We start from the raw sequence: 19,388 nt of genomic DNA, 5'->3' as shown, positions 1-19,388 counted from the left end.
TTGTAAGTGTGGAGTGTACCAGCAGGTGTGTGCAAGGTAACCAGCAGTTTGTGTGAACATCCATGTGTGCTAAATGCACATTTTTGTCTGTGTAACCTCCATGTGGCACACAGGGCTGAGTGCCTGTGTTAAAATACGCCATGTGGCGTGTATGTGCCTATGGAGCCACCATCCATCATATCCCAACACAAATAGACACCACCTCTTAGATGAAGGAAAATCCCGAACTGCCACTTTCACGAGTCCCATCCTCACATAAAGGTGAAAAAAGAAATAAAAGAGTAATTCCAAGACACTATTCTACAACCACAACCAAAATGAGTCACGTGAAATGCAGCAGTGGGGTGGGTTCTCCTGCCCTTAGCTTTACTTTTTTCTCCTTTCTTGTGCACATCCACAGCACAACCACCACAAGCTCTAACCCATAGCTGCTTCACACCAGATCCTGCTGCAGAGGGGACCAGCCACCGCCAGACCGCCTGACCGGCGTCTTCCCGAGTTTGTGCAATGCATCAGGAAACCTGGATGCCAAAACCAAACCGAAAGTAAAAATTCCCCTTCCCAAAGTGCCTGGGCAAACTCTCAAGGAGAGCTCCAGCAGCACCTTACCGGCTGAGTCAGTGGATGAGCCATCTCCTTGTGCTGGGTGCCCCATCTGCCGAGTTTAGCCGCAGCTGAGATCTTCTGCTGGTAGACCCAGAGAGGGGAGGGGGGGGGGAAAGAATAAACCTCCCTGCAAGGATCCCAGAGCCAGAGAGAGGAAATCATACAGGATACAGTGGGGGGTAGAAAATTCCAGCCTCGGTGACAAGGCACCAGTGCCACCACCCCCCAGCCCTCGCCGCAGCCGTCGCCTCTGCCAGAGCTGCGGCGCGATGTGGCTCGGCGGGAGCCTCGCATCCCTCCGCATTGTCTCTCTCCAGTGTGAGCTCCGGCAATCTCATTTCATGGGAGACATCTGGTTTGATTCAAAAGGAAGAAAGGGGAGAGGGGAGAACTGCGCGCTCACACATACACCGCCCAGCCCGACTGGCTGGGAGCTGGGGAGCGATTGTCACTGCTTCCCTCCGCGCTGAACCCTCCTCATTTCAATGAGAAAGGCCAGCCCAGGGAGCAGGGCTGTCCCACGGCCCTCCCAGCATTCCCAGTCTGCAGAGGGGGCTTCGCTGGGGCGCGGAGCCAAGGGCGGGGAGCTGAGCCCCAGCAGCCCCGCCAAGCGTCGCTGCGCCTGGAGCCATCACAAGGCCTTGGGGGGATGGGGGTTCTCCCTTCTCCTTGTTTTCCGTGATTCCCAGACCTGGTGGACACGCAGTATCGGCCCTCAAATGCTTGTGGTTTTGGTTGGGGGTCTTGCCCCCCTTCAGGAGCGTTCACTCCTTCAGGACCTGCCCCATCACGGCCAGACCCCTCACCCCACCCTTCAGCCCCCCAACCCTGCCGTCACTGCCAACCTGTGCCCAAGCGGTACCACCCCGAGGTGTCCCTGCTGAGCCACCGCACCTCCCAGGCGTCCCTGCTATCCCAGTGGGTCTCTGGATGGATCCCAACCCTGGGCACCTTCGCAGCACGCTCCTGAGTGGGCGGTGGCAGGTCCCCACACAAAACCTCCTTGATGGGGTGCAGGTCTCCACACAGCCCCCTCCTTCACCCATTACCCCTCCATGCTGGGGGGCACATGGTGGGTCCTCACACAGATCCCTTCCTCCTGTGACCCCTCCGTGCCGAGGGTGTGCACAGTAAGTATCCACACAGTCACTCACAGTGGGTCCCCATGCAGCCCCTCCACCCACATCTCAGCGGGTCCTCACGCAGCCCCCTCCACCCATTTGCTGCATGGTGGGCCTCCAAGGAGCCCCCTACACCCGTGTTGCAATGGGTCCCCACGCATTTGGCCAGCAAGTCCCCACACAGAGCCCTGCACCCGTTCATTGCATGGCTGGTCCCCCCACACCCCCTTCAGCCATGTCATGGCATGTCCCTCCACTGGTGACACGGTCGGTCCCCCTGCAGCAGCTCCTACACCCGGGACACGGTGTGTGCCCCTGCAACCCCTCCACCCACTGCACAGTGTGCCTCTCTGCAGCCCCCCACCCGTGTCCCAGCCGGTCCCACACATCCTACTCCACTCGTGTCACTGTGGGTCCCAAACATCCCCCCCACCGTGCCGGTCGCCCCGCCGCCCCCCTCCCCGTGTCACCGTGGGTCCCCACATCCCCCTCCCCGTGTCACGGCGAGGTTCCCCCCCCCATATCCACTCCCCCTGCGCCCGCCGCCGCCCCGGTCCCCGCCGCCCCCGTCCCACCGCCCGGTCCCCGCCGCCGCCGCCGCGGGCGGGGGTGTGCCACGGCCGGACTACATCCCCCATCAGCCCGCGGGCCGGGCCGCTCCCGCAGCGCCCAGCCGCCTTCAAACAAAAGAGTTTCCCCCCGCGGGGCCGCGCTCCGCTCCGCGCCCCCCGCACCCCCCGGCGGCGGCGGCCGGGGGCGGGGGCGGCGGCGGGGGGACCCCGCGGTGGAGGCGGCGGGCGCGGGGCTCGGGTTACACGGGAAAGGGGCTTGGCCAGGCGGGGGGCGGGGGGCGGAGGGTCCTTTTCTCTCTCTCGTTCTCTCCCTCTGCCTTTTTTTTTTCCCTTCTCCCTCCCGAGCTCTTTGTGTCCCCCCCCCCTCCCCTCCTCTCGCCCCCCCCCTCAGCCCCCAGCCCCCTCCCAAGCCTTTGTTAGCCATGCCTAGCCTGGTAGTCCCAGGGATAATGGAAAGGAACGGGGGTTTCGGCGATTTAGGCTGTTTCGGTGGGAGCGGCAAAGACAGAGCGCTGCTGGAGGATGACCGGGCGCTGCAGCTCGCCCTGGACCAGCTCTGTCTGCTGGGGCTAGGCGAGCCTTCCTCCTCCTCCTCCTCCTCGGCCGTGGTGCTCGTGGAGGACAGCAACAACAACAACAATAACCCGCCGCCGCCGCCGCCGCAGCAGCCCCCGCCGCCGCCGCCGCCGCCGCAGCAGCCGCCGCCGCCGCCGCCGCCGCCGCCCCCGGCGGCCCCGAAGGGCTCGGCGGCGCCCAGCGCCGGGGCGGCGGAGCCCAAGTTGTGCGCGCTCTACAAGGAGGCCGAGCTGCGGCTCAAGAGCAGCTCCAACACCACCGAGTGCGTCCCGGTGCCCAGCTCCGAGCACGTGGCCGAGATCGTGGGACGGCAAGGTGAGCGCCGGGACCCCAGTACCCCCGATCCCCACCACGGTCCTCCCGGTCGCCGGTCCCGGGACACTCCCCCCGCGGCCGGGGGGCCCCACCGCCGCCCCCGCCGCTCCCTCCCGCCCATTGTTCGTGGCCGGGGCCGCTCGGCCCCGCCGGGGACAAAGCCCTGGAGCTCCCGAGCTGCGGGCGGGTGGCTGCGCTCCCGGCACGGGGGTTTTTGGGAAGGGTGGGACGGGAAGTCTGTGAGAATGCTGCGGGGGCTTGTCCGGCTGCCGGCACCGGAGCCCCGCGCGCCGCTCCCGGTTCTGCCAAAGAGCCGATCCCGGCCGCGCTCTCCTTAAAAAAAGAAAAAAACTGGGAATAAGGCGGGGGGAGGGCGGGGGGAGCGGGCTGAGCCCGGCCCCGCGCCCCGGAGCCCCCCTTTGTTGGCTGGGCGGAGGGGGTGTGGTGGTGCCGGGCTCGGTCCGAGCGGCCGATAAAGCGGGTGGGAGCCGAGCTCCTCCCGCCGCTCGTGGGAGCGGGGGGACCCTGGAGCGGGACCCGCCGTCCCGCGTGGGCCCCCCGCAGCCGCTGCCCGCGCGCCGCCACAGTGATGCTTTTGTTCTCCTCACGGCTCCGTTCGGAGCGAGGTGGAATGGAGGAGGGCTTTACAAAAAAAAAAAAAAAAAAAAAAATATATCTATCTCCATACCACACCCACTCTTAAGTCACCCCTCGCCCACCCCCACCGCTGCCGGGTGTGCGGTGCGGGGCCCCGCGCTGCCCGTGGGCACTGCGGGAGCCGGGGCACGGTGCTGCCGAGAGAAGTTTTGTGTCGCTACAGAGGAAAAAAAAATAATAATAGTGCGGCTAAGTGTCGGGGTTTTTTTTCTTTCTTTCTCTGCACAAGTAACTTGTCGCTCTGGAAGTGCGACGGGCAGAGCCTGCGGCTCCACGGGCAGATGCTCCCTCGTGGGTTGGGATTGCAGACATCCGAGCAGGGGTTCATGATGGGACCCGGCGTGTGATGACCTCCCCCCCGTGCTCTCAGAAGGGCTGAGGTGGGCGAGGGGAAGCCACAGGGAGAGGGACATAAATGGCTCCGGGCTGGGCATCATGATGCTGGGGTGTGTGGTGGGAACAATGGGCCCTGCGGAGGCTATGCTCGCTCTGACCCGCAGAGCAAGGGTCTGGTCCCTATGCCGGGATGGAGAGTGGGCAAGAGTCCGTGGGGTGCTGACCTCCCCAAAACTTGGGGCATCTGCAGCCGAGGGAACAGCTCTTGCTCTGACGTCCACCATGCTGGGATGGGGGCCCCTCGCCAGGGAGTTGGGGAGACGACTGGAGCGGGGTGAAGGTCTGGCCAAGGAGATCCCGCTGGCCCTGATCCTGATCCTCCCCGTGATGCCTTTACACCACCAGGAGTGGAGCACGGGCCGACACAGCGGGCTCAGCACCGACTCCACACTGGCGGGTGTGAGGCTGTGGAGAATCAGGCCCCCTTTGTTTAATAAAGTTGGGAAAGAGAGAGGATTCAGCAGGCGGAACTGAGGGGAAACGTGCAGGGGCTGTTTTCTTCCAGGATCTCACTACTGCCCCAGACTCCCGAGAAGGGGGTGTGTTCCGATGTGTTCAGAATGCAGCACATGCCTGCTGTGGCCAGAGTGATGGAGAGGAACGTGCAGACCTGGATTTTTTCCACCATTTTTAGCATGTGTGAGGGTTTTCCCACATCTGGGAAACTGTGAAATGTCAGTATGCTGGAGCCCTGGGGATGTGGCCGCGGCTGCGCTCCATCCGCCGGTGGGGCAGACGGTGCAGGCTGTGCCCCATCATGGAAGCAGGTGGGATGGATCCTGTGCTGGGAGAAGCCAGGATTCCTTCGGCACAGACCCCGCAGCCATGGCTCTTTACTCCAGCAGAGATTGTGGCTCACACTTGTTTCTAAAGGCCTGTAGGAATGTCTCCAATGTCTCCTGTGTCTTGTTTTTGAGTGGAAGGCCAGATTACGAGGGTCTGGAGTTGGATGCGGGGCTCCCAGGGGACTGAATCGTGCAATCTCATGAATGTCTGACCAAGAATCCCAGAAACTGCAGATTGTCACCCTTTGGTAGTACTGCTCATGTGGTGGATGGTTTTCTAGGAAAATAAGTGGTTTATGGGTACCTGTGAATGGGGTGATGAACATCTTGCAAAAAGTATTAATGAAATAAAAATTATTTCAGGGCTTTACTTGGTGACAGGGTTTTCTCTAACTTACTATTTTCTGATCTGAAGAAACACACTGTTCCTTTTGATTATTTTAAAATAATATTTACCATATATGAAGATGTTTCTCATGGGCAGGTGTGGATATGAGAGGCCTGGATCTGGCCATGGGGGCCCAGGTGCCCACGCCTGACCATGGGAATTCCACCTGCCATCAGGCCACCCCTCATTTTGCTGAACGAGTGTAAAGGCACTTGAACATAAATAAGACTCAAGCCCCATATATTTTTATTGGACTGTCTCTAAGGGTGGTTTGTGAACAGGTTTAACTGTGGCAGAGGGGGTGGCTCCACCTGGAGTGAGAGATGCTGCAGGAGCTCAACCTGAGCTTGGCAGCTCCTGCTTTCCCCGGGAACTGTGAACGTGCCCTTGCGGAGCCAATCGCCTGCTGGAAACCTCGCTCGGGTTTGCGCTGGGGCTGGTTTGTGCGCTGAATTTGAGCAGCACATCTCCAGCAGCGCGGCCGCGAGCCGGCTGGCATGAAGGGCTGACTGGCATGAGATGGGCCCTGGAAAGGGGGACTTGGTGGGAACTGGACAGACAGGCACCAAGAGCTGCTCCTTCACCTGATGCCCCAGGGTTCGTGGCAGAGAGCTGGGCGGCTGGTGGGATGTGCCAAGGACTGCTTCGCAAACTGAAGGAGAGGAAACTGAGAAAGGAAGGATGAGGGGATGAAGTCATAAGAATCCTTTTGACTGGTGCCTATGAACACTGCCCCTGGCCAGGGTTGCCAGTGACACCCCTTTCTCTGGCTGGAGGTGGAACCATAACCTCCATTGCCTGCCCTCCTGTTGCTGCAAGGGTGAGGGGCAGGGGCATCTCCGCCTGGGTCGTGGCTCTTGCAGATCATCCCTCCTTCCCTTGGTGGGTGAGAACTCCAGCTGTGCTGAGTTGGGTGACTGAACCTCCCAGCATGTGCCATGGCAGGGACAGTGCTCCCTGGTTCTGGAGCCACTCAGGGCCTGTGTGGCACGTTGGGGTGCTTGATGGCTCTTGCATTTCTCCTGCCAACTCTTGTTGTGGAGGTCTTGCCTGCAACAGCCTGTCTAGGACTGCATGGGTTCTCACAGCTGTGTGGATGAATTTGCCAGGGTGTAAAGACAAAGCACTGGAAGGGTTTACAGGTGGTTTTTGAGAAGATGATGGGATACTAAGGGAGTTGTGGAGGAGAAGTTTCTTGCAACCCAAGGGTGTGGGTTTAGATAGGAGAGACGCTAAGGGAGCAGAGAGTGTCTTAAGGGCCTCGCGTCTTGGTCATGTGTGCTGTGAGCTTAGAAAGCGGCAGAAAATCCTCAGCCACTGTGATGATCTGGGTTCTTCCCTAGAAGTCACCTGAGATGGGTGTAAATCAGCCAAATCAAGCTTGATATTCAACTTTTCTGCCCACTCCCATGGACAAACTGGGCTGCTGGTGGTGGAGTCAGGGAAGAGGCTGCAGGGCACATTTAAGGCCAGATGTTGTGGTTAGGGAGACATGGTGCTGGTTCTTTGTGTATCTGGTGTGCGCAGGTGTTGGGAGAACGTGTGGTGTAGGTTTAACTTCCTGCTGCGCCTGCTCCCAGCAAGGACCTTCCCTCTAAGGATTTTTGGTCCCTTTAAGGGTTTTTGGTCTCATCACAGTGGTAGCATCCATTGTCACCTGTACCCAGAGACACCCTTGGATGCAGCATCTCCCAGCCTACTTCAACCAGCTTGTTGTCACCAGGAATGAGATTATGTGAGAGAGGAGCCTAGCATAAATTGCTCTTTCTTGGCAAGGTGAAGTCAGATAACAAGAGGCCTCACTAACCCTAGGTGATTGGGCTCTTTGTGTAGCTCCAAACATGCTTCAACGCTTTCAGCATTTAAAAATAATCCAAGGAAGCCTTTTCCATTGAGGAAGCCTGATGATTGCAGCTCCCCCACCCACCCTGTGGAGGTGGATGAATGTACAGCATCCGAGGAGCAGCGAGTGGGGCAGATCCTCTTGTCTCCTTGCTTCACAGAAATCTTGGAGCTAAAGCCACCCGGTCTGGTGCAGCCTGAAGCCAACCTCCATACGCTGCTCTGGCAGCTTGGGATGAGCCTTAAAGGGAGAGAGAAATTGCAGTTGGTGCTGGGTTGTTATAAAGTGTTAATGAGAATCGGTCTGAATTTACACCAGGGAAAAGTGCGGAACGAGATCGACTTTGTGCGGTTTGAACTGGAGGTGGGAGGAGAAAATGGGTCTGGGAGAGAGACAAAGGGAATTTTCTAGGGAGACACACACACACGGTCCTCTGTGCATCGGATCGGGCGGCTGGATGCCGCGCTGACCGAGTGAACCGCGCTGCAGCGCAGCCGCCCGGAATCTAGGGCAGTGGGAAAAGCGTGCTGGCGTTGGGTGGGGGCCCCCGCCTTTGTCTGGCAGCCCCCTCCCCGCATCCCCCCCCTGTCGCTCGCCTTGCCCCGCTTCCCCCGCGCTCCGGCCGGCTCCGGCTCCAGCTCCGACCCCGAGCGTGTGCCATGGGGCCGTGGCGGGATTGCGGGGGGCCACAGGCACACCCACTCCATGCGATGCATCGCATCGCTGTTGGGGCCGAGGGCTTCCAGTTCCCAACTTTCCACTGCCGCACAACAAGGCGGTGATTGTCTGTGGCATCAGGGCTGTTGCTTTGGGGTGTTTTGGGGGGGGAAGATGTTTTTCCTTTTTTTTTTTCCATAAACAACTTTCATCGCGACATGAAAAAGCGTAAAATCTCCACACTGGAACGAGGCGGTCGCTGGTTTTCCTGGCATGGTGTATTGGGTGGGTTTTTTTTCCCTTCTTGTAAACACAACTTGCATCATCAGGACAATAAACCCTCAATGCGAAGGGATTTAGTTGGTTGGTTGTGGTCCTTTTGTGTGTGTTTGTGTTTTTTGACACCACTTTCATCAGGTTTTCAATGCAGCAAAACCTTACCCCACAGGCCGTCAGGAGGGTTTATTTGTGAGGTTCTTTGTGTGCTTGTCTTTTAACATGGCTTTCATCTTAACAGGGAAAAGAACGCCCCACCTTACCTGAGGTAGCTGAAGGTTGTTTATTTTATGGTCCTCTTTAATTTTCTGACTACAACAGAAAAAAAGACCCAAGTTCTAATTTGCCCTTAGACTCTCTTACACCCCACTGGCACTGTCAGAATAACCTGAGTGGGGTATTTACAGGTGTAATTTGTACCCATGCAGTGTAACAGTGCCTTGGGATAAATGAGAAGAGGGCTAACAACCTTTTGTCTGTAGGGATTATTTTCTATCTGATGAAAACAAGAAATAACAGGGCCTGGAGTGATTGGGGGGGGTGTTTCAAAATAAAACCACAAAAAAATCAATGAAACAGAAAGACTCACCTCGAGGCTGGCTCCGGAGCTGTTTGCTGTTGCTGGTACAGCGCCTCTGAGGCTTTCAGGTGGAGCTCATGCTCCTGAGAGTCAACTGGCCTGTGCTGGAGGCACCAGTTGGTGCCAGGTGAGAGCCTCTAGACTGCATCAGTAGCAGAACGTACTTGTTCAGGATCTGGCCTTCTGGCAGCACTGAGAAGAAGGTTGTCAGCAGGTTTAACTCTGAATTTACACCAAAGTGAAATATCCAATGGATCTACACCATGGGCACAGCTGCACATGCCATTGCACTGTCCTGCTGGCGCTGTCACCATGTGTGGTGTGGTGGGCACGTCCATCCCGTGCACTGCTCCGGTGTTTTCCTGCTACTGGGAGCGTTGGTGTGAACCCCAGTGAGGTCCCATGGAAACACGTTGGTTTTGGGCTGCTCAGAGAGAGAACATTTGGGATGGGCTCATGCCAAGGAAACAGATCTGGTGCATCCGGCACCCTCGCTGCCCTCGAGAACAACCGCCTTAGCTGGAGAGGTGCAACAAGCTCCTGGAGCCTTCTCTGGTAGTTTTGATGGTTTTTTGCCCTGATGCAGGGCTAAGCAGAGAGGAGGAGGTGGCTGTGCATCCAAATCTCCCCCTGATCCCCGCCCCCCATCTTGGCAATGTCTAGACTCAATTTATTTATATGTTTTCAGCCAGAGCTGGCTGTTCTGTGGATTAATTCCAGTTAGCTGACTGGTCTGGGCACCAGAGGCTCGCCAGTCCTCCAGGGTTTGGTCCTGTGTGGGAATGTTTGTGGTGTGCTCAGGTAATTTGCAAAAACATTTACTTTGAGTCAATTGGCAATCAGTGAAATTAAAGAGAAAAAGGGGTGTGGAGAGGAACTGAGCTTACAACCTCCTTTGTAAAATGCTTTGGAATCCGCATTACTGGCAAAAACCAGGATAATAGAAGGTAGGTCGTGGAAACTCAATGAGAAAGGGCTTAATTCCCTATTTAATATAAAAATCTAAGTGGCAGGAGCGTGCCAGGGATCGACGCACTGGTGTGTGCGCGCTGCTGTAATGAGGAGAGCATACACAAAGTTACGTATTAGTACAGCTTCGACGGGTCCTTTACTCCCCTTAGTTTCACATTTTGACATCACCTGCTAAACAGTTCCCTCCCTCAACCTCCCTCTCCTTTGAATTACCCACCAAGTAAAGTGCTTTGTTGCGTGGTGTTTTCAAATTTCAGTTACACACAAAGAAAGTGTTAAAAAAACCACCCCCATACAGGACAAATTTCATTTGGAATGAGCACATTGGGCTGTGCTGCTCATCCAGCTGGGGTGTCACGGGCCACATCCTGATCTGGCTCCATCAGAAACAGCGATCTCAAAGGAGCATCAGCCCCTGTTTAGTGTGCAAAGCAGGGTCAGAGGGTTGGGGCTGAGGTGAGCCAGGAGCCTTGGCACAAAGGGGTTAAATCAGGTTTAAGCACAGCCTGGTTTTAGCTGATGTAAACCAGCACAGCACTCCTGGAAGTTGTGGAGTTCTTTGGATTTGGGCTGCTGATGGCTTGGCCATTGTCTGCACCAGTTTGGAGCTGCTGGAGGTCTGGGCCGCTGAACCCACTGGGCTGCTGGGCTTGCCAGAGTTGGTCTAATTTCCTGTGGGGTAATTTTCTCCCATTTTTAAGCACAGGATCCCCATCTGTCTGTCTCCACAAAGCTGGCTTTCCTGTCTGCAGGCCTGCATGGAGACCCTCCCTCCTCCCCCCCTTCTCACACAGCCGACTGCACCACGCGTCCTTTTGTCCGTTCCAGATCCTCCCTCCCCTCCCTCTTGCCGTGCTCTCTCCTTGCCCATCTTCCTTCTGCTGTTTTGGGGTGTCTCTGCTTTGCTTCCACACCTCTTATTCTCCTCCTCTCTTGGAGGGATCAGGGTGTGCCTCTCCCTCAATTTCTGTCACCTTTCCTCCATCCCTAACTCCCTCCCACCCCTCCAGCTCATGAACCACACTTACATTTGCTCTTATTCACTGCCACCGTTCCCTTCCATCTGTCCCCAGCATGGAGCCCCCATCCTTTGTCACCGCTCTGCCTGCCTGACCCTCCGTGTCGCCTCTGTGATTGTTTCCTGTCGTGCCGGGCTCAGATCCCTCTCCCCCACACGCCGTCATTGTCCCACAGCTCAGAACAACGCGGAGCCCAAGCCCAGCCCTGCCACATGCCTGCCTGAGGTCCTTCTGCTCAGGAGAGTGAGCCTTGCGCTCCAGAGGCAGGGCGCGGGTCACCGCGGAATTTGGCAGAGCTGCTTCACCCTGGGGTGATGCATGGGAGGCGTTTGCAGCTCGATGCTTGCCGTGAACACCCCCCTGTCTTTCCATGTGACGCTTCGGTGATATCCCTGGGGAAATGGTGGCATCTCGGTTAATCTTCCTAAGATGGAATCTCCATCTTTGGAGCGAGCGGCACAGTAGCAGGGCAGGGAAATGTCTACCAGGGGTGGGTCAGGAGGAGCCCACCCTGCCCGGGGTCTGCTAGAGGGCATAGGTGACCCCTCGGAGTTTTATCCCACCCTCCTTGGGGTGAACCTTTGTTCTGGATTTTGTCTGCGTGGGTTTATCCTACAGTCGAGTCATGCCTGGCTCCATGAGGTCCTGTCCTTTGGGTTTCCTGGGTGCTAATTACACACCATGGGGTGACCATCAGTCCACATGGGCCATTTGGAAACTTTACGCAACAAAGCATCACAAACCTACCTCAGGGTGCAAACTCTGGGGAGTAACCTGTGAGCTACGCTTGATTTGGCAAGGGGTGGATTTGGTTTGGATTTGGGGGTTTGCCCAGCTCCTTCTCAGATGTCAGATCTGGCATTTCCATTCCCCAGGAACATGGAATTCGTGGCTCAGAGATGGGTTTAGCGCAGCAGCACTGCGATGTGGAGTGTTAGAGGAAGTTTTGTGGGATCCCAAGGCAGGAGGCAGCTATTCTCCCCACTCCACAAATGGGGGAGTGAGGCTCTGGGAGCTGCAGTAGCTCTGAGGAGTTAAAAGTCGTGCTGTGAGTCGATAGCGGAGTCCGGATTTGCCGGCACGTGTCCCGCGGCACTGCCAAGACCCTCGGACGGGCGATGGGGTTCACAGCTGCACCGGGAGGGCTCTGTGCGTGCCGATGTCTGCGGTTCGCCGGGGCTGTGCCCCGTGCCCACGCGGTGCTGGTGTGGGCACAGCCGGCTGGGCTGAGCGCGCTCTGTGCCGGGGCGCCGCTGGTTGCAGCGTCTGCAGCGCCTGCGAGCACGGGGAATTCCTGTCAGCTGTAGTGGCACGAGGCTGTTTCCATCGCCACAGGTGCCCGAGTTCGATCCTTGCCAACCACACAGAGTGGTGGGATAGCTGCGTTCCGGTGAACACCCCGGTGTCACCAGCCCATGTCTCACGAGGCGAGCTGTGGATAAGTGGCAGCACTGAGTGGCAGCCCTTGAACTCCCAGCTGGGGAGGTGCTGTTATTTACTAGGATCTGTATAAATAATGATGTTCCAGCCCGCGAGCTGAGAAATCTGCATCTCGTGGTTGCAGAGGCATTGTTTGCAGGTCGTTGTGTGTTAAAGTGTGATGTCAGTGGAGCGCAGTTGGGGAAAACCTGCTGGTCTCAGATGGTTAGAGAGAACAAGAGATGGGCTCTTCAGGGGAGAGAAGGTGGGGTGGGAGTAGCTGGGGGATCTCACAGAGGTCCCAATGCTGCGTCCTCATCCTCTGGTTCCATGAGCCTGAGTCAGACACCCAAATCCTTGGGAAACCAGGGCAAAGTGCTCACCTTGCTCCATCTGCACTGGTGAAGATGCAGCGCCCTGGAGAATCACGGATTTTAATTTTTCTTGGAGATCTGAGCTTAGAGCAAACCTCCCGCAGAGGAACCCCTAGTTTGCACAGGAATTTGGAGTCAGGCTTTGGAAATGCCTTGGGCACTTGAATGAGGTTTTGGAGAGAGGGGTTCGAGGGGCAGGACAGCAGCAAGGAAACATCCAGGAGTAGTTTAGAGAACTGTGCCACATCTGTAAAAATATTTCATTGCTTGATGGCATCGCGGTGTTGTCTCAGAACCTGGAGTCACACAGTTGGCTTGAGACACTCCAAAATACCATTTGGAAGCCAAAACACACTGGAAAGTCTTTTGCCCTTTCTGGGAAGGCAGAAGACTGTTTTCTGAACTGTGAGGAGCTGGGGAATGGGCTTGGTGAGCTCTTGGAGCTGGGAGAAGGGGCTCAGTGGGCCCTAGCAGCAAGAGAATGGACTCGGTGGGCTCTGGGAGATGGGGAATGGGCTTGCTGGTGTCCAGGAAGTGGATACTGGTACACAAAAGCACAGGCTTGGCCAGTGATCTCAGAAGAGGGCCTGAGTACCTAGAGCAGGGATCTGTGCACAGCCTGCTGTGGGGCTCATAGGAGGGCAGCCCTGCCCCATTTCTTGCTGTTTTGACCCCGAAGCAAATCCTGGTGTCCTGCTACCCCCAGCCATCTAGTACTGCCAGTGTTTGGGGTCCTGCCATATTTGGGGTGGGGTGGCCAAATTGCTGCGTCTCTTGCAACTCCCCTCCAAACTTGGCCCCCTGAAATTCACCGGATTCATCCCAAAACCTCCTCAGTAGTACAGATGTCCCCATGGAGGGCTCTGCTCTCTGGAGTCATGGCTGGTGACTCCCCTCATGAGCTGGCACAGGGTGGCCCAGGGGCACCACATCTACCGCCCAGGCTGTGGGATTAGTGTCCCCCTGCTCTCTCCTGTCACCTCTGGCTGCCCTACACTTCAACCCTGTCCCCAAAATCCCAGGTGGCCATCTTCTCTGAGGGGCCATCCGAGATCCGAGGGCTCTGGAGACAGGCCTCTTCATGGAGACTGTTGGCCCCTGCGGGTGGCTTGGATCCATCCCCCTGTGACTCATTGGTGTTGGGGTGTGTGGAAGGGAGATCTCAGGGGATGATCTCTGAGGGGAGGCAGTTGGGGTGGGATTGTGTGATGCAGGGCAGCGCACAAAATGGTGACTCCCATTTTGGGGGATGAGGGAGTGTGGCGCCCCTGAGGGAGGGACTCTCTGGGCATGGTGAGGGTGGACCTCCCTCTGGCGGCATGTCCCTATCAGGGTTACGGGGAAAGGGTCTTTCCCTCGTTCCAGGTCCTGGGCAGCAGCTGCCATGTGGCACAGGAGATCGTGGCTGCTCAGCCCAGTGTCCTGCAGAGCAGGGAAGGCGGTGGGATGGCCTTGCTAACTGCCGTGCCTTCTTCCCTCTCTCTTCCCAAGGCTGCAAGATCAAAGCCCTGCGGGCGAAGACCAACACCTACATCAAGACCCCGGTGCGGGGCGAGGAGCCAGTCTTCATGGTGACGGGGCGGCGGGAGGATGTGGCCATGGCCCGGCGGGAGATCATCTCTGCGGCTGAGCACTTCTCCATGATCAGGGCCTCCCGCAACAAGGCAGGCACCACCTTCGGCAGCGCGCCCACCCTGCCGGGGCAGGTCACCATCCGGGTGCGTGTGCCCTACCGCGTGGTGGGGCTGGTGGTGGGCCCCAAGGGAGCCACCATCAAGCGGATCCAGCAGCAGACCAACACCTACATCATCACGCCCAGCCGGGACCGGGATCCCGTTTTCGAGATCACTGGTGCACCAGGCAACGTGGAGCGCGCCCGGGAGGAGATCGAGACCCACATTGCGGTGAGGACGGGCAAGATCCTGGAGTACAACAACGAGAACGACTTCCTCTCTAGCAGCCCTGACTCTGGCATGGAGAACCGCTACTCGGAGGCCTGGCGGGTCCACACGCCGGCGCCGGGCTGCAAACCCCTCTCCACCTTCCGGCAGAACAGCCTGGGCTGCATCGGCGACTGCTCTGTTGACCCTGTCTACGAGACCCCCCGGCTGAACGACCAAAATGACTTCAATTACGGTTACCTCTTCCCCAACTACGGCGTGAACAAGCAGGATCTGTACTACGGGGTGCCGGAGTCGGGGGCCCCGATGTGGGCTGGCCAGGAGAACACCAACCCTGTCTCGGTGCTCTTCTCGAAGCAGCAGCGCTCCAGCAGCACTGGCACCATCCACCCCAACTCCCACCGCTCCCCGTCCTCCTCCATCCCAGAGCCCAGCCTCTCTGGGCTGCCCAGGAGGTCGCAGGGGGAGCCGCTCCAGGGGTTTTCCAAGCTGGGAACGCCGGCCGCTGCCCGGACATCCGTTGCCAGCAGCCGCGAGTGCATGGTGTGCTTCGAAAGCGAGGTCACAGCTGCGCTGGTGCCGTGCGGCCACAACCTCTTCTGTATGGAGTGTGCCGTGAGGATCTGCGAGAGGACTGATCCGGAGTGCCCGGTTTGCCACGCAGCAGCCACTCAGGCCATTAGAATATTTTCCTAAAGAGACAGAGCAGGGCACTGGGGGGTGGGGGGTAGGAAGGGAGCGTGGGGGGGGTCCACGAAAGAAAAATGCTGATGATAATAATAATAATAATAATAATGATAATAATAATAATGACATCTGAAGAACAAACAAATGAATGAAAGAATAAATTAATTTAAAGAAGAAGAAGAAGAAAAAGAAAGAAATTATTTTACAAGCAATGTATGTTATTTTTTAAAAAAGAATAAGTGAATAATAAAATTAAAATGAATAGCAAAGCCAGAAATTTTGAAGGGCGAACAATGCTCCAGCCTGCAATGTCTTTTGTAAACCAAGTACTCTGAACGCACACTCGGATCTTGCAAGCAAAGCGGTTTAGTTCAGTTTTTTTTGGTGGTGAGATTGGGACTTCTCAGCGATGACCAAGCCAGGCCACCTGGATCAGCCAGGAAGGGAGCAGGGACACGAGGAGGACCCTGCCAGCCTTTCTCCAGCCATGTTCAACCTTTGTCTTGGCCTGAAGCCCCCACTCTCCTCTCCCCCAGGGATGTCAGCCCAACTGGGAACTCGGAAAGAAACAAACAGAAAGAAAAGAAAACGGATGATGGGGAGTTAGAAGAACAAGAAAGAAAACATCAACCTCTGGGAACCTGTTAGAATGAGGGCACAACTGTATTACCTCAAAGATTTAAACAAAAAAAATCAACAGCTAAAGAACTTTTATTGTTTTCCTTTTTTTAAAAAAAAAACAAACAAAAAACCACAAAAAAAAAGAAAATGAAAAAAAGAAGGTGAAGAAATAAAAACGACGCCGGTGAAACTGAAGAAGGTTTGGAAGAACCTATTGGGATCACACCAGGCGACGAGCATTTATTTTGTTATTCTGAGCCACCGTGGAGTCTGGAACTTTGTTCTTTTTTCCTTATCCGAGCAGGGATTTGTTCATCAGCCGAATCAGGAGTCACTAACAGGGTATTTCCAAAGCAGTCCCGAGTTCCCAGCCATGGGGGGAGTGCATCGACTTCCATGTTTCCGTAGGTCACTCTTCATCCTTTTCTCCAAGTGATGCCAGCTGCAGCTACACGCACCATGCACACACACACACCCACACACACCACGTTGTGCTTTTCTTTTCTTAAAAAATATACCTATTGCACCAAAACCTAAGAGAGACGATCATGCAATACAGGCAATGAGCCCATATGAAACCAACATGCATCCCAACAGAGAGCAAAAAACCCCGAGTTTATAGAGATAATTTTGTTGTTGTTGTTTTTAAACTGGACCAAAACTTTTGTTACCCAAAACCAAGTGGGGGGAAAAAAAAAACAAAAAAAGAAGAAAAAGTATTTCTTTATGGACCAAAACCTCTTCAGCTGTCCTTTTCCTGGATCTTCCTGAGGTTGGCCACTTTTATATATTATATTTTTTTCAGAACAAAACAAAACAGAAAAAAAATTGCCTTGTTGAACATCCTTTAATCATTTCAAGACTCCTGATTTTGTTAAATGAGATACTTTAAACCATTGGGAAGTGGGAGAGGATGGGCTTCAGATCTGGCTCCTGTGCCAACGCACACAAGGTGTAGGCCAGCACCTTCACTCCGTCAGGTTTGTTCAGCCAGTCTGTGGATGCCAAAATGCTGTGATGGTAAAAGATGTGTTGGATTGACCTATCAAGTACCAGTACACCCAGCTATAAATATATGTGTATATATATATATAGGCACTTAACTAATCAAGCACCTATATATATATATATGTGTATATAAACCCATATATATATAATTTTTCTCCCACCACCACTGCTTCCCCATTTCCTACCCCTCGACTTCTACTCACAGATCCTGGACCCTGATTTAGAACTGAACCAACAAGTTTCACAACTTGGCAGAGACAGTTCTAACAGCAAAAAAAAAAAAAAAAAGAAAAAAAATCACAAAAAAAATCATGAGATTTTTTTTTTTTAAATCCCTTCAGTTACAGGAGACTTTATTTTCATCGTAATAATGTTCCTGGGAACATCCCTTCTTCTGCTCAGTGTGCTGCTGCTTGCTCCTGGTTGCTGCCTGAGCCCCCGGTAGGGTGGGCTGGGCCGGCCTCGGTCACCGGCTGCGGTCACCGGAGGGGCTGAGCTCGCCGCACTGGGGCAGGCAGCACCGGTGCTCTGCACTGATAAAGATCCACTTTCGATCTTCAGATACCAGTTGGAGGGTGTGAAATGATGATGGGATGATGGGATGCCTCCACCGTTTTGTGTCAATGGTGAAATATTCCGTAGAGGCAAGAGGTGGATGGAGATGTGGACAATGTTGCCAGGCTATGGTGGATGCTGATGTTTTGGAAAAAGTAAAGACAAAAGTAATAATACCGTGCTAACGGGACACTGTCGGGCAGAACTGGTACTCCTCCCCAGAGCTTTAAGTAATCCCCAGCCGTGCGTTTCTCCCGGCCCTGTGGTGTGCACAGCCGTTTGCACCAGGACTGGGTTGGAGTGCGAGCACTTCCCGGGCAAAGGCGCCGTGTTTTGGACCCGCCAGTGTGGGGGCTGTGGGGTGACGGAGGGCTGGGGTGCTCTGGACGAACTCCCAGAGCCCCCGTGGCCTGGCACCATCCTGGGGCATGGCTGTGGCAGCCATCCATCCCCACAGCAGCGCGGCCTCGGCAAAGGCTTCGGAGCCTCGGCCAGCACTGGCCATGTCCTTCCTAAAACTGGCCCAGTTCTTGTTCAAAATCTAGCTTCGGTTTGGTCCCAGTAAGAGAAGAGAAGGGAGAGGGTGACATTCCTGTTCTCTGGCAACCTCTCCCCTCCCCAGTGCCACCTCCTCCATTGTGTCCCATCCCCCCACCCCAGGGTTGTATTTTATCCGTTCATTGCGCAAAATTCTCCCGCTGATGTCGAGAGAGTGGTTGGGGCATGAACCTGGGGGGCGGGGGGTACGGGGGGGACCAACCACCCTTCAGAGGGGCGTTCGGAAATGTTCGTGTTGGTGCTGGAGGGGGCTGAGCTGGAAGCGGCGGCGGCCGCTGTGTTAGTGAGTGAGTAGTCGTTCTTGGCTGAGTGGAGTCTGTTCGTGGTAATGTGAGCAAGTTCTTGATCAATGTCTTTATTTGATGCCAGGTTGTGAAGAGGTGGGTGGGAACGGGGAGGGGGGAAGGAGACCCCTATGTTGGGGACCTGGGGTGGGGGGGAACCTGTTCTAGCACTGACCCTTGGGAGTGGGGAGGGGGGAAGGTATGGGGGGCTGTCCTCTGCTTCTTGTACCTCCTCTCTCACCTTAACAAGCGAAAACGATGTAAAAGCCTCCTGCATGCTGAAAAATGTTAGAGAAAAAAAAACAAAAAACCTTTCTTTAAAAAAAAAAAAAAGAAGGGAAAAAAAAAGGAATCATGACCCAAACAAATGTCCAATGCTTGCTGATGGGAACCAGAGTGGGGCTGTCTAGGGGTCTGCCCCTCTCTGCAGACAAGGTTCCTACTCAAGTCTCCAAGTTGGCCTTTAATAAAATCTTCAGTTCCAATAACCTTTATATATATATATATATATACACACATATATATATACATATACATATATATTAAAAGAAAGCTTGATGTAGCAGTTCTAGTTTAAAATTAATAGAAGTATTTCGGCCCCTGTTTTATTTTGATTTCTCCCTGTCCCCTGCTTCCCCCTGTACCCCCCACCGACTCCATATTTTGATGTAGCAACTTTGGAAGAAAGAAAAAGCAGGCGCTGTAAACGCACCGAGAGCTACCTCTGCCCCGAGTGGGGCTACGGGGGGCTCGGGGGGCTCAGCCCACTCCCTGGCTCCACGGGGCACCCAGAGAGGGGCAGCCCGGGCCCTGCCTGTTGGCATCCATGGGGAGCCCGGTTGCGGGGCTTAAACAACAAATTTGCGTAATTTTTTTTTCTCTCTTTTTAAATATATGTATATATATAAAAATCTTAAAAAAAAAAAATAAAAACAAAAAACAAGAAAAATGCCCATGACCTTAACTATTTGCTCTGACTTGTATCTTCCTTGATAGGTGACTAAAAATGGCTTGTTGGTCTAATTCACCAGCAATAATGATAACTAAAGACAGCCCCCTCCTCCTGCACCCATCCCATCTCTGTGGCACCCACCAAGCAGGGTCCCTGCGCTTCTCCCCTTCCCTTCCACCACTAGGATGCCTTTGGTGACCCCCCTCAACATCCCTCCTAGGCCTCTGGGGTAACCCCCTCAGGGTGCTGAGGTGATACAGAACACC

The 19,388-nt window shown here is 55.3% G+C and overlaps 1 protein-coding gene across 1 annotated transcript; it reads left to right on the top strand.

The window, feature by feature from the left end:
* Window positions 1-2,495: 2,495 nt before the first annotated feature.
* Window positions 2,496-18,303, top strand: MEX3A (mex-3 RNA binding family member A). Its single transcript, XM_064638473.1, has 2 exons — window positions 2,496-3,190; window positions 14,048-18,303. The coding sequence occupies exons 1-2, from the start codon at window positions 2,722-2,724 to the stop codon at window positions 15,151-15,153; spliced, it is 1,575 nt and encodes a 524-aa protein (XP_064494543.1). The 5' UTR covers window positions 2,496-2,721; the 3' UTR covers window positions 15,154-18,303.
* Window positions 18,304-19,388: the final 1,085 nt, after the last annotated feature.

The sequence above is a fragment of the Pseudopipra pipra genome, chromosome 29 (genome assembly GCF_036250125.1).
Source record: "Pseudopipra pipra isolate bDixPip1 chromosome 29, bDixPip1.hap1, whole genome shotgun sequence".
In the NCBI taxonomy this organism is placed as follows: domain Eukaryota; kingdom Metazoa; phylum Chordata; class Aves; order Passeriformes; family Pipridae; genus Pseudopipra; species Pseudopipra pipra.
The sequence above is the reverse complement of the archived record's forward strand: the minus strand, read 5'-3'. Positions and strand labels throughout refer to the sequence as shown.

Excerpts from the sequence above, each read along its gene's own strand:
- MEX3A (XM_064638473.1), top strand. The coding sequence starts at position 2,722 with ATGCCTAGCCTGGTAGTCCCAGGGATAATGGAAAGGAACGGGGGTTTC. Across the intron at positions 3,191-14,047 it reads CGAGATCGTGGGACGGCAAG|GCTGCAAGATCAAAGCCCTG; the intron begins GTGAGCGCCGGG and ends TCTCTTCCCAAG.